The sequence below is a fragment of the Prunus persica genome, chromosome G8, assembly GCF_000346465.2.
Source record: "Prunus persica cultivar Lovell chromosome G8, Prunus_persica_NCBIv2, whole genome shotgun sequence".
In the NCBI taxonomy this organism is placed as follows: Eukaryota; Viridiplantae; Streptophyta; class Magnoliopsida; order Rosales; family Rosaceae; genus Prunus; species Prunus persica.
This window is the reverse complement of record NC_034016.1, coordinates 10,138,998-10,159,104: the sequence shown is the minus strand read 5'-3', so window position 1 is coordinate 10,159,104 and position 20,107 is coordinate 10,138,998. Positions and strand designations below refer to the sequence as shown.

At 36.6% G+C, this 20,107-nt stretch overlaps 1 protein-coding gene and 1 long non-coding RNA gene across 2 annotated transcripts; one reads left to right on the top strand and one right to left on the bottom strand.

Moving 5' to 3' along the window:
* On the top strand, positions 294-1,321 carry LOC109950714. The gene is made up of 2 exons (XR_002273013.1): positions 294-860; positions 1,036-1,321. It is a non-coding gene; the product is annotated as an uncharacterized LOC109950714 (long non-coding RNA).
* Positions 2,166-13,247, bottom strand: LOC18768181 (ribosome biogenesis protein BMS1 homolog). The gene is made up of 17 exons (XM_020570120.1): positions 12,660-13,247; positions 12,455-12,545; positions 12,236-12,354; positions 11,657-11,847; positions 11,336-11,546; positions 10,237-10,474; positions 9,563-9,987; positions 8,920-9,028; positions 8,317-8,513; positions 7,809-8,155; positions 7,399-7,495; positions 7,105-7,323; positions 6,225-6,464; positions 4,299-4,508; positions 3,698-3,967; positions 3,328-3,531; positions 2,166-2,704 (listed from the first exon to the last, which is right to left on the bottom strand). The coding sequence occupies exons 1-17, from the start codon at positions 12,927-12,929 to the stop codon at positions 2,540-2,542; spliced, it is 3,603 nt and encodes a 1,200-aa protein (XP_020425709.1). The 5' UTR covers positions 12,930-13,247; the 3' UTR covers positions 2,166-2,539.

Genomic DNA, 20,107 nt, shown 5'->3' with positions numbered 1-20,107 from the left:
TAATTAAAATTATTTTATTTTATTGTTTATTTCACTTTATTTTCTCATGTAAATTTATTTCCTCTTATTTTAATCATTTAATCTCCCCGAATAAAAAGTCAACTCTTAAATCATTTCAATATTCTCGGGGTAAAATTGTCTTGTTCTTGAATAATTTAATATTTAACTATTAATTTAGGATCGGGTTGTTACACTCAACATAATGGAAACTCTACAATTTGCCCTCTCCATTAGCCAAACTATTAGTAAGTCTGTTAAATGCTGATGTGTCAAAAGTGAGACCCATTTTTTGATGACATGGACTTCCACGTGGACGAAAAATTAATTAAAAAATATTTATTTTTTCGAATGTTTTTTAAAAAGTTAAATTTATATTAAATAAATCAATTAAATGTGTTAATTAAAAAATATATATTTCTCTTGCCCTCTCTCTTCCCCACACAGCTACCCTAACCCCTGCCTTGCGCCCAGCCACCCCTCTCCCTCGCCCAAATCCCGCCGGCGCTGTCACTTCCGTTCAACAATTTCTCTGACCGGCGGTGGTTGTTCTGATTGGCGTTGACACATCTGGACATACGATGGGGCTGCTATATCTGCAACCACACCACTGTCTCTCTCTCTCTCTCTCTCTCTCTCTCTCTCTCTCTCTCTCTCTCTCTCTCTCAAGCGAATACTGCAACCAAATCCAAAGCTGGGGTCGGGATTTTGGATGAGAGGCGATGGGTTAGCGAATTTCAAGGGGACGGCTAGATGTGGGGTGTGGGTTGCTGGGGAGTGTGGATGTGGGTTGTGCTAAGAGGATTTAGGGATGACGCTGGGATTTGGTTGTGTTACTGTGATTCTTGATTCTTTTTCTGCAAGTGAGCTCTCAAACTCTGCTTTTATTTATTTAATTTCATTGAATTTGGAGAATTGGGATTCTGTTTTTCCTCATGGGTGCTGGTTCTGATGAAACTGCGATCGTACCCATGTTGAGAGAAGAGGTTGCAAAGCGATCAAACTGCGAGAGCAACTCAATCAATTTGATATGTGCAGGCAAAGTCTTGAAAGACGACGATGGAAACGAGAAGTTGGCCCAATTGGGTATCAAGAACAACGCCAAGATTCTTGCTAGTCGGGTATGTGCTGAAGAGGTCAAGTCTTTGAAGGAGGAATTGCTGGCCGAAGACAAACGCTCTCAACAATGTTTTGATTTGGACCATAACCCACTCAAACTCAAATCGATTTCAAAACCAGATGAGAATTTGATAAGTTATGGATCATTAAATTTATGAACTTGATTATAAAAAAAAAAAAAAAAAAACGTTGGACTAAGAGGAAATGGAGGTGACCCATATGAGAATTCAACTTGATTTTTTGTTTTTTCTGCAAAATGGGATATGGGATTTCTAGAGTTAGCTCCTCAACAGCCGCACTCCTCGTGCAGCTTTTTTTCTGGGTTTTTGGTTTTTTGGGTATTCATGGTGAACGGAGGGAGGAGGAGGTGGCGGACATAGGTCTGCAAATTTTTCCCTCCAATTAGTCTTCATCATTTGAATTGGCACCGGATTCTTTTGGGCGGTGGCTGGGTTGGTGGGTTTTGGGAGGTGGCTGGGTGGTTCTTTGGGCAGCGACAAGAGAGTTGTGGCTGAGAGGTGGGTTTGAGTCGGGATGGAGAGAGGGTTGGCTGGGTTAGAGAAGAGAGATGAGATTTTATTTTTCATTTTTTAATGATTTTAATATGATTTAAAAATTATTTTTAACATGTGCATAATATTTTATTAGTTTTTTTATGAGTTCCATTTTTAACATGTCAGCATTTAACAAACTTACTAACAGTTTGGCCAATGGAGAGAGCAAATCGTAGAGTTTTCGTGACGTTGAATATGTACTGATAAATGTCACTAAAATCGGATATGAACTCATAAATGACCCTTTAAGTCGGGGGGTTTTATGTAATTTCTCTTTAAAAAAATCCAAAACACTCAATAGGACATCAAAGTAATTTAATAATCAAAATTAAATTTAATAGGGTCATTTTTTGAGTTTGTTTATAGAAATTAAATGGAATAGAATTTACCTATAAATATATATATATATATATATATATATATTTTAGGCCCTTTCCTATTAAAATGGACGATAGCATATTAAACTCACACACATAACACAAATGCTAGAAATGGGTATATAACTAAATATCTCAATTTTGTATTTAATTGCAATAAAACTTTCCATAAATGTAGCAATTAGAACACTGATATAAAATGACATTTTAAGTTCATGGTCCCATCCCTCCAATGTACCCAGAAAAACACCTGCTCAGAAGCCAAGAGCAAACATATGATACATGTTGAAGGGTATGACTACAAAATTGCACATTGACAATTCCCACACGTCGATTTATCTCAAATGGGGCTGTCAGAACCGTAATCTGGGTCATGTTTCTGAGATAGTATCAAATCCTAGAGTATCTCTACCACTTATCTTTCTTTTCGGCAAGCACAATGACCCAGTTTCCCCAAGCCACATAAACAGTTTGCAAAAATTTGTGCATCCATCAGTCCTCTGCATTTCTCCTGATTTTCTTCTTCAGTTTGTCTTGCTCCCGATATCTCTCCCGCCGTTCTTCCCTCTGACGCTTTTTTGACAACTGCTCTTCTTTGGCTTTCTGCACTTCAGTTTCTTTCCTTTTTTTATCATCCTTAAGCTTGCGCTTCTTCATCTGCAAAAGCCAAAGCGAAGTTAAAATACTTTCAAAATAATAGGAAAATTTCCATCGGAAAATGTTACAGAACTGCACAAATGAGTCTTCAAAATAAAAATAAAGAAATATACTTTCAGCTATATATGCGCTCTAGTATAAAGCCAACATAATGTATGTGCTCTACACTAGGCCTACAAGTTTTCTCCACAAAAAGTAAAAATAGAAATAAATAAAAAGCCTGGTGAAGTGAAGAGTATGATATAGTATGAGCCATCTTAAAAATCAGCAATATAGAAGCGCCATCAAACGGAAAGAAAAAAAAAAATTCAGCAAAATAGAATATTAAAATTCATATACACTAACACTAGTATAAAAGCAAGTCCAGGAAAGGGTAACATTAAATTGGTGCAACACTTCAGGGATAGTCTGAGGTTTGCCTCAAAGGTGTTTATGCAAGCTCCATTGCCAAAACTCAAAAGTAATCCTCTTCCAAAGTAATGGTGCGGTTATTCAAACAAACACCTCTAAGTTGTGACTCTGTATTGGTGTTACATACCCAATTTGGCTTTCCAACAAATTTAACCATCAATCATGCATTTGGCACGAGTGTTCAAACGGAATATTTGTCTTAAGGTGCATACCTTCTCATTTCTAATTAATCGAAGATGTTGAACAAGAGCATGAACTTTCCGTTCATGAGGCTCCATGACAACTGCTCTTCTATTTTCAAGAAGTGGCCTTCCTCTAATGGGTATATCCTTAGGCTTTGATGCAAATGGCAAAGCAGCCTGCAATGACTTAGGAATCACCAATGGGTTGAACTTCTTCAGCTTCCTTTCAATTGGCTGTTGACACAAACAAATTAAAATTAAAATTAAAATTAAGTACCATTGAAAAAAAAGAAAAACTAAAGAAAGAAAACATGCAGTACTCCATGGGCAGAATTGAGAGAAAAACCATGTACTGCTGCAGTAAGCAGCCTCACTTTGAGGCCCACACATCATAGATTACCTTGTAAAGTGAATCTTTGTTAACAGGAATAGGAATATTATGTTCTCTCCTCAATTCAGCAGTAGTTTTCATCCCTTGCCACGTCTTATCACGAGGTTGCAGTGATGTTGTCAATGGGTTGTAAAATTGAGGAACTTCAACTTGGGTCCAAGCACGCAAAAATACAATGTCACTCATCTTAATTTTATCCTCAAAGGTACACCTAGCAATCCCTTCTTTTGGTTGTCCACCCATCTTTTTCGGCTGGTTACCAATTTCTTCTTTTGCAGCCTGTCAATATTACAATTATTAAAATTCAATTAAATTAGCATCATGGGTCATATAAGGAAATATTCAAATATGCCTATCCATGCTCAGAACAATAATTACAGTGAAGGCATCAGAAATGTTTCTGTTACCTATAGTATGCACAACTCAGTACCAACACCAGCTCATGAGTAAAGATGAAATGAAAATCATTCCAGTTAGAAGACAGCTAATTCATGCTTTTATATATTTGAGTTTAATTGCCAGAATGAATATTCGACTGCCAAAATCCACATGGACAAATAAAAAATCACACGCACATATATATATAAATTTCAACATCAAACAAGCATACCTTTTTCACCTGCCCCCGAATGCCACTGACAGTTCGAACAGCAGCTCCTTCAAACCGAGCTATTTCAAGATCTGAGGTGAACATATCTTTTACAAGTGCAGTGTTCTTGAATATCTTGCAGGGGTGACCAACTAGTTTGAGTTTCTTCACTATTCGTGATGCATGGTTGAACTCAAGCACAACTGCTGTTGCTGTGATCCTAAATTGTGCCTGCCAGACCAAAGAAACTAGCTTAAGAACAAAGAACACGGTATAAGCATAAAATTTGACAAAGTTAAACAAAAAGGGAAATATAAACGAGCACATGGTCTTTTTTAAATGACTAGTCTTTTTTCTTTGAGATGGCAGAACGAGAGGGGGATGGGCACTTAAAATAGACTAATTTACCAAAGGCTTAGTAGACCCACTAAGCAAAATATAAATAAATAAAACACACACACAATATAGAATTTAAGCAATAAAAGGAAACACATTATTGATCTACAAAGTGGTCTCCACAAAATCTACTTACATGAAATACATTGTTATCACAAGGATCAAATCCAAAGCATTCCAACTTCAAAGTCTAGGCTGGTTAACTAAAAATTGTATTTTACAAGAGAGAAACTAGCATAACCAGCACTTCCGCAAAACACCAAGGATAAATTATGTGTCCCTTCCTGACTTCTTTTCGTATCTTTTTTCTACCGATTATCGCTTTCAAAACAAAAATAAATAAATCATGTACCTAAATGTACTGTAGCTCAATAAAGAGCAGAAAACTGGATTAAATTCATTATAAAGAGACATACAAAACAGAAATTTTCTGGGGCATGGAACTAGGAAGCCAAGGTGCTCAGCGATTGTGGCGTGCTAGCCATTTTTTTGGTCATTTTGTGTGTGTGTGTGTGTGTGTGTGTCAATTTTAAGTTGAACTTTGATTCCTTAATTTAACCCTTTGCCTTTACATTGAATTATCTTGTTCATTGTTTTGTTAAAGTATGATACCAAAACCTGACAACAAAAATTGTGGTTTTTTTGTGAGGAGGTTTAAAAGAGCCACATTTTTTATTTTTGCACAGGGCTCCATATTTCCTAAAGACTGACCTTATCGTTCTCCTAAGCACATGAATAAAGGTAATGCGCATAGGATGCTTATGCTATTTAATGGCCATCAGATGTACAAAGGTCCAATATTTAAAAATAATTCTTTACACATTAGCAATTTATGCACACAGGAGAAAGGCACTAATGTTCAATTCTTAAATAAGCATCAGGAGCTCAATGCCACTGACAAAAATGAATTTAAGCTCCTAGTGACCTGTTCAAAGCTCTCATTTTTCTTCCTTCAGAAGCTAAAGCCTGATGCAGCCCTATTCATGAAAAAAAAAATTAAAAATAGAGGGCATGTCATTTTCATGCCATTATGTCCCAATATACAGTAAGAATCTATTGATCTGAGTTAATCAGATCTAATACAAGTTAGACAACAAGGATTTTAGAATTCTGAATATTTACAGAAATATTCCACGTTTCAAACCGTTCATTTTCAATCTCATATCTGAAAAAAAAAAAAAAAATCAGCCATATCATGAATGATTAATCTATTTGAATATCATTTATCATTGCATGATCGTCACATTGTCTTTTTCCGTATATTAGATCACACAATTAAATAACTAAACAATCGTTTGATTTGGATATTTTTTGTAGGCAAATTTTTTGGAAGAGAACCCATAAAATGCATGGTTCAAATCATGGCACCACATTGAAAGGTGGGCCTCATATGTGATCCTAAAGTTTAATCCTCAACTTGGGCCTCATTAGATAAATCTTAAATGGAAAAAATTCAAAGCTTTCCCTTTGCTAATCCTAAAACTTTCGAAGAGATGTAAGAAACATAAAGAAAGAAGGAAAAAAAAAAAAAAAAAAGGAAACTTGTCAAACCTGATTGTTCAATAAATTCTGGAAAGCAACCACACCAGTATTAGGAGGGGCAAGAGGGCCCCAAAACATTGCAAGGCAATGCATGTGTTCGGGAGTGTACTTAAGCATGCGATGTCTTCCATTGCGATCTTCAATAGCATAAACAGGTATTGTTTGGTACCGCCTCCACCCAATAGAAACAATAATAGGATCACTAGTCTTAAGTACTTTCTTGTGCCATCTATGCCGCTTTAACCTGGCCTGAAATAGACGGAACACAACATCTGATGAGATGAAAATTCTTCAAATATATGAGAACATTGAGCCCATAAGGAACCATGAGCATCTATCAGAGAAGCAGCGTCATTCACTTCAAGCTTTATCATATTGTAAATATATTAATTGGGACCCGTGGAGTAAATGACTAGTCATTTGCTTTTAATATGAAAAATAATGTAACAAAACAAAATTGCCAAATTTATGGAGCCAGCCAGCTGATAAGAGCATTAGTGCTAACTTGAAGTAAATTTCAAATGGCAAAGAAGTCTATTAAATTTGTAAATATATTCTAAACCCTAGTCTATTTAATGCAATTTTACATTCGTGACATAAATGCTAGCAACACCAGTGGTTAATAACATAATAGCACATCATTGCTATCCATCTATCTATTATATAAAGTGAACACCTGATAGGGTGTCACTCTATTTCACCCAATAACTGTATTTGGTGTCTAAGTTACTAAAACCACCCTATAAATAACATAATGGCCTGACTAAAATACAACCACCCACTGACTATTCAATATCATAAAATATGGGAGCTATCTCACACGTGAAATGGGCAGGCTAGTATAAAACAAAAAATAAATAAATATTGAATATTTATAATGTACACTAACCTGCATGTGTCCGACATTTTCTTCACCAAGACCAATTCCTCCAACCAAAATAGGATGACAGGGGTCAAAATATTCAACCATCTCATAAGGGACATCATGAACCTCCAACCGTAGGTAAGTCCCTGTCCGGAAACCCTCTATCTCTAATCGGGTGGCGTCATCCAGGTCATTGAGTTCAGCTATATTCATTTGCTTCCGAAGTTCAATCTCATCCTTCAGCTGGAAGAACTAGGCATGAGCTCTCACTACCTTGTATGGTGCAAAACAATCTTAAATATATGCGAGAAAGTTTACCTTGTCAAAATAGCCACTTTCTTTGGATTGATCACGACCAGACTTGCCTTCATGTTTACTCTCAAGCTCCTCTTCAGATGACTCAGCTCCATCAAATGTAGATCAAATTAAGGGCACAAAAGTAATTTCAGACATTCTCTACAAATACAAAAGAGTAGATATGACCAAACCAAAAATAAAAATGTTCACACACAGAACTACTGTTAGAACGTCATATGTGGACAAATGCAAAATACAACCCAGAACCTTAAATGAAGATCATATCCCGGCTTCATCCAATTCCAAACTCGAAAGAAAAAACAATCAAAAAATTCTTCCTTGGTTATGGCGGAAGAGCAATATGTAATTCTTCGAAAAAGTATATATATATATATATATATATATATAAAATATTCGGGTGAAAAGGATATTGAGCATTGAACTTTGCACGAAGAGCAAGCTTTTTCAGCCTCCGCTCCTCTTTGGCCAAATCATCTTCCTTGTGGTTTACATCACTGCTTGCATCATCTGTATGATTCCCATCATGCTTCTCACCAGTTTCTAAATCTTCAAAGTCACCATAGACAGCATCATCATCTAAAACTTTAGCCTCTGCAGCTTGATTTCTTTGAGAAGCTTTCGACCAATCACCAGTAACAAAACGATCACGAATACCCTCCCTAAGCTTTTCCTCTTTCCAGTCTTTGAGATTTGAATAATTTGTGAATTTGGAACAGTCCTCGATATTCCAATTTCCACCTTCTATTCCTCCATGTTTCTGCAATAAACAAACAAAAATGATAATATGACAGCGCTCACTTCAGTTATGAAGGTTACCCCAATAATTTATTTTCAGATTGGAAAGAAACATAAATCCCCCTGACATTAAAAAGAATGCGCCGCTTACGGCGAGATATGAAAAGTAGTGTCCAAACAAACCTTGTTTACTTCTCCTTTTGGCTTAAAAAAATCATCTCCATCACTTTCATCATCTACACTACTATCATGTTCATTGATAGATGTTGTTGGCATTGATGTAGATTTCCCATATACAAGTTGCATAAGGTTAATAGTTTGTCTTGAGGAAGTCCTTTCTACCAAAGATTCTTTCCACTTTGCAATGTTCCCTATCTCATCTAGTATGAGGCCACAAAAAAAGGGGGAGATAAAATTAGATAATGGGAAGTCACTGGGAAATCTATAATTTGAGACATTAAAATGTGTAAGCAATCGATGGATAACATTTACAGTTATATACCATTTTCTTATACATACTTAATTTTTATCAATGGGAAGTCACTGGGAAATCTATAATTTGAGACATTAAAACGCGTAAGCAATCGATGGATAACATTTACAGTTATATACCATTTTCTTATACATACTTAATTTTTATCAACATATATAATATTGGGTTTTGGCATCACAGACCGTTCACCATAGAAGGTTGCATCTAATACAAAAGATAAGCAGAGTACTTCTTGCTCAGAAAATAAGAATATTACAACCTACAACAAATTTGCAAATTGGGAGTAAATGTACCATCTGTTTCATGAACATCTTCATCTTCCTCTGAATCTGAACCAGAAGATGCCTGAATATCATCATCATTGTTGTCATCACCATCATCTTCAGCCTCAAAATCTGAATCCTATAATGGAAGAATATGCATAGAACCTGAGTAATATTAAAGAAGAGCATGGACGCTCAATGTATACACATTTCTGGTTTCCACTACTTATACTGTTCATAACCTGAAAGGTGAAGAGGATATGACAACTAGTAGAAGTAGTAAAAGTTATAACATCTATTATGCATTTAACGAGAATCTACAGATCGTACAGTCCACAAAAGCAAAAATGTAGCATTTAGTATCAGTGAATCATGAGCAAGTAACCCACGAGGATCAGACATGAAAAAACAAGAAATATAATAGCACATTAGATTATTTATATTTAATAGTCACTGAAGTTATCTTAAAACACTATTAAGCCATGTGAGTAATAACATGAACATGCAAACACCAAAGTAACGAAAACATCAAAGCTGTTTAATGTGCATGAGCCTCCGCAAGTGAACTTCAAGTATCCTGTAACATCACACACACTCAAACACAAACAAAATATTTTTTCTTCTCCAAATCATGGTTCTATTCAACAGAGATAATGAGTTTAGCTTTGTTCACCTCCATATCGTTATGATCAAGGTCATTTCCAAATATAACTTTTCTCCTTGACCTTCCACCATGAAACTCCACATGTTCCTTCAAGTGATCTTTAAGATTAGCATCTTGATCTGATGCATCTTTACGAGCTGCTTCATTCTTATCTGAAGATTCTGATTCTGAACCGTCAGAATCCTCCGCATTGCTTTCTTCAGCAGAACCATCTCCTTTGATTGCTTCCCTAGACTGATATTCCTCTAAGGGCTCTATCATACGGATCTCTTCTCTAGATTCATAGGTATCTTTTCCATCACTTTGAGCGTTTGACAATAAATTAGGCTTCCGACTAAATAGATTAATGAAGCTCTCCTCTAACTTTTCATCAACTGAATATTTTGTGTTCTGAAGAGATTTTACCAAAGCCACACCCACATCTTCGTGCTTTCCTGTTACACGGGAACATGAGTATCAACTTTTAAAATTGGTGGCAGTTGCAGAAAGAGAAATAGAAACTTTTCCTATATAAGGAAAGCTCAAAAGATGTCTAAGAAAAAAAAATATTCGTAACAGATAAACAACATGGAATCAAACTAAATGAATGTATCCTTTCAAATCCTCACCCACACATACAAATATGAATAAGAAAACAAATTTTTAAAATTATAAAATTAAAAATAAATAATAATAAATTGGACCTTCATTTGTTGCTTCGCCCTTTTCATCAACATTGGAAAACTGGACAAAGTGGTCATTTATGTTTATGTAGACAGCATCTTTATCATACAGGAGATCCCCAAGTCCAGACATGGGTGCGTAAAACAGTTTTTCCTTATCACGCAGTCCCTTCTTTTTGGCAGCTGAGGGTAAAGGGCAAGGATCAGCTAAGCCTGTCATACCAGCTAAACTGTAATCCCCAACACCTGCAATATGAATCTGATACACAATGTAAATCAGACAACAATATATCATTAAAAAATAAACAGCAAGATAATGCATCTATGAATCATATAATCCAATGTATTCTTTCTTCTTTATTTTAGCGGAGAGGGGACTATTACAGAAGCGGCACCAAGTTACCAACCCGAAAATGTAAGTCATCTTAACTGCTAAATTTGAAGGAGTTTCACTTAAAGATCGGCTTCTACAAGTCACGACAAAGCCTAGTTTGTTATAAGGATGTCAAAGCTTTCCTCTCTTTCCACATGCTGAGAGTATTATCCCACTGGAAATGTAAGCATTGCCTTAATAGTTTAAATTATTTTGGGCCTCTAGACCCATTGCCAATTGGTTCTAGGTTGGATGCTCGCATTCTAAATTGGTTTCCTTTTTTCATCCTTCATGGATTGTTCTATACATCTTTAATTTGCTATTACAATTATATATAATTAACCCGTTATTGATGTCACAATTTCACATTTTTTTATTCAAACTTGTTCATTTATTTATATGTTCTCCCAAATATATTCAACTGAAAATTTTCTTAGGATGCTTTGATAACAAGAAAACATATATATTGGGGACAACTGTACGTGTACTGCATGAAAATTACTATGAATCAATACCCTTAAGTTTTTAACTCTTTTGTTGAACATTTTTTCAATCTAATTTTATTGTTTGGAGTTGCCCACTAAAAGAATTTTATGGCTTCATCCCTGCATTTGGAATTCATGGGGAGCTAAAAGGAACTCTCCGTACATCAACCTGAGTTATGGTCTTTTCTTCCAATTAAACTCATTTGTAATATATAGATTTCTAAAGGCAATAAGACAAGAACTTTATAAGTCAAACACATACCTTTGTTCCTTTTTTCATGTTACAGCCCCGCAAATAACCATACAGTGTGACATTTCTATCACATTTATTATTCAAACGCACTTTTTCAGGAGGAGTCACATCTTCAAAACGATCTACTAAAACATATGGATGAGCAGTTCGCCAAGATAAAGGATGGAACTTCATAACAGATATGAAACGTGCCAGATTATGAATTTCACGTTTGACATACCTGTTCATCAAACCAGGGGGAATATAATGAATAAAATAAAAATTCAACTAATAACAGTTGTCAACTTTCACAAGTGACTGCATCATCCAGTGCAGAAAGTGGCTACTTACTTTCCATGAATGAGACCAGATAAATAAAACAATTTAGCTCCATCGTATATTTCAGTCCAGAAACGATGTTTGAGGTGTTGCTTTGTTTTCTTCAATTTCTTTACATCTTTAAACTTATCAAGGTGAGTAAGAACTCCCATAACCTTTGGGAACCCATGAACTTGCAAAATATTCAGGAATTCAAATGTCTCCTGTAAAAGGAAATTAAGGCAATACAATATTATAATATAAATGTCTTGACATCATATTGATGAAAAAAGGGATCAGACTAATAAATCCTTGAAAAAGAAATCAGACCAATAAAGAATGTATCAAGAAATCCAGAACATCCACCAAATAAATATTCAAGCAGAGTCATCTCCCGATACATAATAATGAAATCTATGAGTGTGGGTGTTGTGCCTGCACACGAGCACGTGTGTTTGTTTGATATGTATGACAGGAGTTAAATTCATAGACATTTTTAACAGACAAAAGGGTACAACATTTTGTTAGCGTCAGGATTTCCATTGAAGTTTAAGCCATCCACGTGAAAACAGTAGAAGAAAAAATAACAAAATTAATTGTCACAAGTCTCACCATTTCAAAACCGTAGCTTCCATCGATGAGAAGCAATGCTAAATCAGCAAACTTTGCAGCATCAATCATACCATTGATATCATTTGGGCACTCCACAAACTGTACCCGCCTTTGCTTTCCTAACACAAGCAATCAATCAAGCATTTAACGAACAGTGCTCAACCTAATATTAAATTAAATCAAATTATTGCAATATCAGAAAAACATGAAGCATGGCACCTGAAACAATGGTAATCGGGCCTCGAACCTCTGGTAAATTATGTTTGGTATAATGCTTTACAAGCGACTTAATTAACAAAGACTTGCCAACCTAGAAATCAAAAATAAGGAATTGAACAAAAAAAAATATTAGTTCGAACAAATTAACAGCAGTTTGAGTGAGATGCAGGTAAGTTATTGCACTGATTAGATATACTATATATACCTTGGGAGGTCCATGCACCAGAACAACATATGGAGGTTGTTCGCCATAGGAACGATCAATGGTTGGGACATGAAGCCTGCGCTGCTCTTTCTCGACCGAGCGAGATTGAAGACGCTTGGCTTTCACAGTTGAGCTAAAAGCAAATGCTTTAGGGTTTTGCTTCTTCCCATTTTGGGAAGTGTCACGCTTCTTCTTGTCGGCCTTGGCCCCCGACTGCCTGGACCGATGTTCCTTGTGCGACTGCTCCTTGGTTCCGCTATCTATCGCCATGGTAGCCTAACTGAGAAAACCTAGCAGCACTGCTTGTATGCTTTGAGCTGCGAGTGGCGGGGCTGTGCACAGTGCAGGCTGAGTGCTTGCCCAGCCCAAAAATTTTCAAAAAAAAAAAACAAACCCTACATGGGTTATAAGCCCAGCCCAAAAATTAAAAAAATTAAAACAAACCTACCCATACGTTGCCCATCCATGTGGTCCTATGATTCTTTTATCTTCTTCTCTTTGGCTATTAGGCCTTCTCCAACTCATGAAAGGCTAAATTCAAATTTTCCCCCTTCAAAAAGTGACTATTTGGATTTTGCTCGAACTCAAATTGTTTTTCCTCCCAACCCTTTGGACTCAAATTTTAAGTCCGCAACTTTATTAAATTATTTAAGAATGGTTTAAGTCTAATTTTTTTTTTATAGATAACTTTTCTTCATTCAATCTTTTTAAATAACTTCATAATTAAATTTTTTGAACAATTTGACCTGAAAAAATTAAAATTTCACAAATATAATTTTATTTCAAAAGAAAACACACAACATAATTCTAAAAGAAAACACACAATACTTCAAATTCACCATACATGAATGCCAATAGGAAAAAACTAATAACCACCATCATAGGGGTTGGATAATAGTCCCCTGAGTTATCTTCAGGATTAACGGTAGACCGTTGACCCCTGCATGTTCTTGCATAATTTCATCTTGTTTATCCCCCCAATACTTCTTCTTTCTTGAAGTAAATTTGGACACGTCCATGGACATTATTTTTTGTTATTGGGCTTCCTTATCTTGTTGCTTCTGATACGCATAAGCATCAACTTGATCTTGGACAAACTTGTCCAATATGTTGAGCTTTCATCTCCTATCATCCTTGAAAGCAATACCTTGCTCCACCAATGTTTTCAAGTACTTATCCCTTTTTTGTTGAGAATGGTCAGCCATCTTCCCTTTTTTTTTTTTTGCAGCCTTTTGTTTATCTCGCCTCTTAGGCCTTGGACTAGGCATAGTGATTTCGTCTGCATCATTATCCAAATTCACTATACTTGCACTAGCTCCAAAAGAACGTTGTGCGGGAGGCTCATTTATATCGTTCCACTTTAGGCAATCTTTTAAGATTTATCAAGCATGGTACAACTTGAAAGGCCTATTTGGAGGCTTATTATCATTAAGAAATATTATTTTTGCATACACATCCTACGCATGAAAAAATAAATTTAAGTTTGGAGTTGAATAAAATTACAAATATAAATTTAAAGCTTTAATAAGAATGGTTACTTACCACATCATGTAAATTTGAGCCACTTTGTGGGTTCGTATTGGCCTTAGTCAAGCATGCCTTCCAAAGAGAACATTGTTGGTTGATAGTCTTGAACCGAGAAACAATGGCTTGATATGTTCATCGCTCAAGTCCACTAATGTCGGATAATTTTCCAGAAACTTTTGATATGCACGCTTCCAAAATGTGTCGCTTGCTTGATTGGTGCCAATAGCCTCATCTTAACTGACAGAAACTCACCCTTTGCACAATGCCTCATCTTCTTCGGGCCTCCAATTCACACCTCTTTGAGGTTTTGTGGACATCTTCAACAAGAATGAAAGGAGATTGATGAGATTGACAAAGGAAAAATAAATTGAGAAATAGATAAAATATTTTGGGTAGATTATTTGAGAAATGGATGGGTATTTATAGAGTTTGGAGTGAGTTTTGGGGTTGGATCTGATTTGGATTAATTTAAAATACTATTTTGACCGTTGGATTTAAATTTCAGTCGTTGGATCTTTTTTTTACCGTTAAAATAGCTTAGATTTAATCTAGATCGTTAATTTAAAGTTACTATTAGATTTTTTTATTTTTAAAAAAAAGAGATTCTTCTTTTCCAACGGCTCTTTGAGCTAGAAATAGCCAACATGTGGGCCTAATCGATACTATTTGATTTTTTATAAATTTATAAAAAATAGAAAAAAGGGAGACAGCCAAAGCCCAACAACTCTCTCACCTAAACCCGACACGTGGCCCATGCCACAGACAAGCCCATCAGAACATATAACCAGTGCGGGTCCCACCATTTTTCAAAAGCACATGGGCTCTGCCACCTCAGCGTGGGCTTTAGTGAATAGTATTGGGTCCAGGCAATACTTGGACCCATATTTGGGTCCAAATTTGGGTTTTTTCAAATTTTGAGTCCTTCATTTTCTTGGGTTGAGAGAGGTTTGGGGGGATATTTTAGGTTTGAGTCCAAGGGTTGGAGATGGCCTTTGGCCATCTCTAACCCAAATGGAGCTAAACTCAAATTTCTCCCATTCAAAATACAACTATTCATGTATTGACCGGACTCAAAAAGTTTTTTCCTCCAACCATATGCAGATTCATAATTTGAGTTTACAACTTTATTAAATTGTTTAAAAAGGTTAATCCTTTATTTATTTATTTTCTCATTAATTTTTCTTGACATTATTTTTGTTTCAACTTTGATAAATTAATTTTCTAAATATTTTAATCTAAAAAATCCAAAACATAATACAATTTTTTGAAGATTGTTTTTTATAGTTGGATTTGCTCACATTAAATCTTAGCCATTAGATATTATATAACCTTTGAAAATAAATTGGAAAGGAAAAAGAAACAGTAGTTTGAAGGAACCCATTGGATTCCTACTACCCTTCATCCCAGCATGCCATGTGTCTTGACAACACGGCCCCTTGCTGTAGGTGCTTCACATGAGCTGCATCATATATTGGTGTCGGCTCCACTAAATTATCAATCCGACTGAAACACAGACTACTATTTGTCCCCAAAAACCAGTTTGTGGAAATTTTAGCATGCTCCTATACAAGGGTTGGAGAGGTTTTCAGGCTAAAAAATTCAAATTTTGGGTTTTGCCAGGGTGGGTTGGAGATGGCCTCGGACTTCTTATTTCTCTCTCTCTCTCTTTGCTACCAGACAACAAGAAGTTTCTCACTCTTTTTTTTTTTTTGGGGGGTCAAATTCTCCCTCTATTGGCTACATCTTCTATTATCATGGGTGGGCAACTTGAGTTTTTATCATAAATAGCCAAAAATTAACCCCTAAATTCATAAATGTCAGTTTTTATAAAAAAAACTCTCAAATATAGCCAAAACCCCATTTAAATATACTCAAATGCCCTTTCAATTAAAAATCAAATAAATCTACATTAAAAAAGGAAATAAATTTAAAAAATTTAAAAACTACATCTATAGCTTGTATCGCTGGTCATGAATCACAAATATAAATAAAACAAATCATTTTGACCTTCCTTAAATTGATACAAAGAATGTCCAATGTGGAAGAAGGCACACCATTGTTCCATAGTTTCTTAGTTTCATCCCTAAGTTCAAAGTATAAAATGAAAAGAAAGCATGTGGAAGAAGGCACATCATTGTTCTATCCATCACAAGGGACTATTACCTCGTGAAGGCGGCAGTGTGGGGAGGTCTAACATGGTTTGCTTCGTATTTGGAGTTAATGGAACACTTCTAACACCAGCAAAAGCAGCAATCAAAAGCAGTGGTACCACAAGTACAATTTGCAGATCAAACTTTGGGGAACAAAGAACTGTCTCCCCAAAATCCTTTTCAAGTTTCTTATAAATCTCTTTATCACTCTTCCCATTATGAATCTCAATATGAATTCAGTTTATAAGCAAGATGGCAATATAAGCTTGTGAAGCAGAGAAGACACATCGAATAAAAACTGATATGGCGTGAACAGATGGTCCTCATGGAGATGAACTATGTTTTTAGGTGATTTAAATTTTGAGGGCATTTTCGTCTATTTATGTGGGTTTTTGGCTATATTTCACTATAAGAAAAATAGCCTACAACAACACGTTATTAACAACATGCATATGTTGTGCGTTGTGGAAGTAGACTTTCCACAACGTGCTGCAATTGTGCGTTGAAGTATACCACTTTTAACAATGTGCATTTATTGCACGTTGTCAAAACGAAATTTAGAGATTTTTTTACAACGCACCCTTGGCCTGTTGTTGTATGTTTAGTTCTACAACACACATCGCATGTTGTTAAAATTGTATCCATTTCCTTCAATAAAAAATTGTTGAAAAAGAAGCCAAATTTTTTTGCGGGAGAAACTCCCTCTCTCTCATAATCTGAAATGCTCTCCCTCTCTCAAAATTTGACAAACTCTCTACATCTTCTAAACTTTCATATCCTCTCTCTCTCTCTCTCTCTCTCTCTGGCTCTCTCCACCGCCACAAACCCAGTCCCCATATTTTTCTTCAACTCTTAAAAAAATCCCATCCAAGACCCACGAAATCTAAACTCTAACCATCCCTCAATTTCTCTTAGTTCTCAACCCACCCATCTTCCAAAGTCTAATGTCTAAGCTCAATCCAAAATCCCACCACAGACCCAACCAAAATCGACCTCACCCAGCCATCGAAAATAAAATCCCACATCTCACCCACCATTGACAACCCCTCATTCTCCCGTCTCTGAGACTAAAATCCCACCCCAAAGCAGCCTTCCCTTCCTCAATCAACAACCACAGCTTTGATGAAGGCATGTTATTAAATTTTCTGATTTTATCTGATTAGGTTTTTTTTGAAGTTGGTTGGTTGATCTGGAGTGGTTGTGTTTGTTTTTTTTATTTTGGGTTTGATTGGTTTCTTCCCTAGCTTTGGTCTTTTGCTGATAATTTTTTTTCCTTCTCTCTCTCTCTCTCTCTCTCTCTCTCTCTAGGGTTTCACCCAATTCGGAGAAACTAGTCTAAACCCACAAACGACTTATTAGATTTTGGGAACCCTTGCTTTTTTTTTTTTAATCAAGGTAAGTATATATGGGGTTGAGATTTATTTTATTTATGTTTTCTGCAGAATAATTGTTAGCTCCTATTTTTTAGTTGTTTTTTTTCGCTCTGTGGGTGGAGTCTGTTAGATGTTCTTATAATTGTTGCTATTTTACTTGTTCAATTTTTTGTAAGTTTGGTCCAGTGAAGTCTTTATAAAGTAGATGGCGTTGATTGGATAAGATACTTGTGATAAGATACTCTAAGTTTTACTCACAAGTGTCAAACAAAGAATTCTAAGTTAGGATAATGCAAATTAGTCCTTACACCTAAGACATCACGGTTGTCTTGTGTATGAGTTGTTTGTCTTTGGGAGCACCATACACAAGACATCTGTAATGACTCGGTCCTAAATAAATTAGTAAATATTAATTTATTGAGAGAAAATATCGTTTTACCCCTAAAATATTTTATTAGGATTTAAGTTGACTTTTTGATCGGGGAGAAATTTGGGAATTTCAGCTGTACTGTTGCGTAGAGCACAGTGAGATGAGTCTGTAGACACATGGTAGGCTCGAATTGGAGTTGTAACGAGAGAGATACGATCAAAATACCCTCAATGGCATAACCGTAATTTTGGAGAAAAGGGTTTTGATAAAAATCAGAACTCTCTCTCTCTCTCTCTCTCTCTCTCTCTCTCTCTCTCTCTCTCTCCTCTCTCGCGCGCAGCGACAGCCGACCGTTCTCTCCTCCGGCCACCGATGACGACGGGGCTAGTACCAAAATGACCGGGCCGTTGTCCTCTTCCAACCTCAGCCAGGTCTCGTCGCCAACCGCCGCGGTTTCGTCGAAAAATGGAGAAGAAGCGGCCGGTGTCGCCCAAACTTCTCCGACGTCGATCTCCCTCTTCTGGCCACCGATTCCGATGAATGAGGTATGGTTTCTCACCTACTTTTCATGCTCTAGCTGCCTGTTTGGTAGGATTCAATCGATTCCTAGCGTAGGTAATTCGATTTACGAATTTAGATTCGGCCGATTTTGGGATCGCGATTCCTGCCACCTTCGGTCAGTTTTTGGGGTAGGTCCAAGAACAAAAGTGACTCCAAATATGGTGTTATACCTAGGGTAGGAGTTTGGAGCCATGGTTTTGAGATTTTCTGGCAATACATAATCGCTTTGGGCACCCAGCCCTGCCTGCCCATGTGGAGGCGCCTGGCGAGGGTGGTGAAGTTGCACTTTGTCTGGTTGAGATCCTTAGGCTGTCACGAGTGCGTAGGATTTCGCAGATATCAATTCGGACGTCGTTTGACTATCGAACCTACATTGCCTATTGAGCGTTATCCTGGTTCGATAGGTTGGGACAGTTGGATGGTCTTGATTTCATTTTATGTTAATCTAGGTATTTCTAGGATTGTGAATCGGAGCGCCAGATGTTCCGATGTACTAATTTAAATTTTATGTTTGTAATAACCGTCAGATCGTGCGATCGTAAGCGATCCGACCGTCCGATCTGGACCAAATTTGTAGGACGAGTGTCCTATACCTTGTAGAAACCATAGGAACTTTTGGATTGGAATTTGGAGGTCGTGGGCCCCAGGGTCCCGTTTGACCAAGTGTGGGTAGTTTGACCCTTGGTTGACCTTGAGTCTTCCGAGGTAGTTTACCTTCCTAGGAGGATTATAATGACCCTAGTGACAAGTCTTGAGTGTTGTTGAGACATGTTGACTAGGTTGAGATTTTTAGAGTGTTTAATTATTATCGCAGGAAACTCTCGGACCTTATTTTTAAATGAATAGCATGGTTGGTGATGGAATTTTTAGGCATATGAATTTATTGGTTTATGGAAATCCATTTTTAGAATTAATAGTTAATTTAGCATTTTTGGTAAAGTAATGGTGATGGGTGGGGTACTTGGGATGTGGTTGAGGTTTATACAATATTAGAGTTTAACTTATATAATTAAATATAGGTATAATTGTGTGCAAAGAGTTTAGAATGTCAGTTTGAAGTGATATACACACTACCCTAGGTACCTCCCCGAAATTTGATTACACTATAAGTACTACCCTGTGATTGTTAGGTCCCACGTGGCGTAGGTTATCCCGCGTGCGGACAGGCCTCATACGTGGCGTTAGTAATACTAGCGTATGGGGAGATTATGTGATAATATGGTGAGGTCGCACGTGGCGTAGGTTATCCGGCGTGTTGACAGACCTCATACGTAGCGTTGGTTGTACCGGCGTATGAGGAGATATTGTGATAATATGGTGAGGTTGCACGTGGCGTAGGTTGTCCGGCATGTTGACAGACCCTATACGTGGCGTTGGTTGTACCGGCGTATGGGGAGATATTATGATAATATGGTGAGGTCGCACGTGGCGTAGGTTATCCGGCATGTTGACAGACCCCATATGTGG

Coding starts and splice junctions, on each gene's coding strand:
- LOC18768181 (XM_020570120.1), bottom strand. CDS start 12,929: ATGGCGATAGATAGCGGAACCAAGGAGCAGTCGCACAAGGAACATCGG. Junction 9,029..9,562: donor TTGATCATAACGATATGGAG/GTGAACAAAGCT, acceptor CTTCCATTATAG/GATTCAGATTTTGAGGCTGA. Junction 7,324..7,398: donor AAAGTGGCTATTTTGACAAG/GTAAACTTTCTC, acceptor TAGTTCTTCCAG/CTGAAGGATGAGATTGAACT.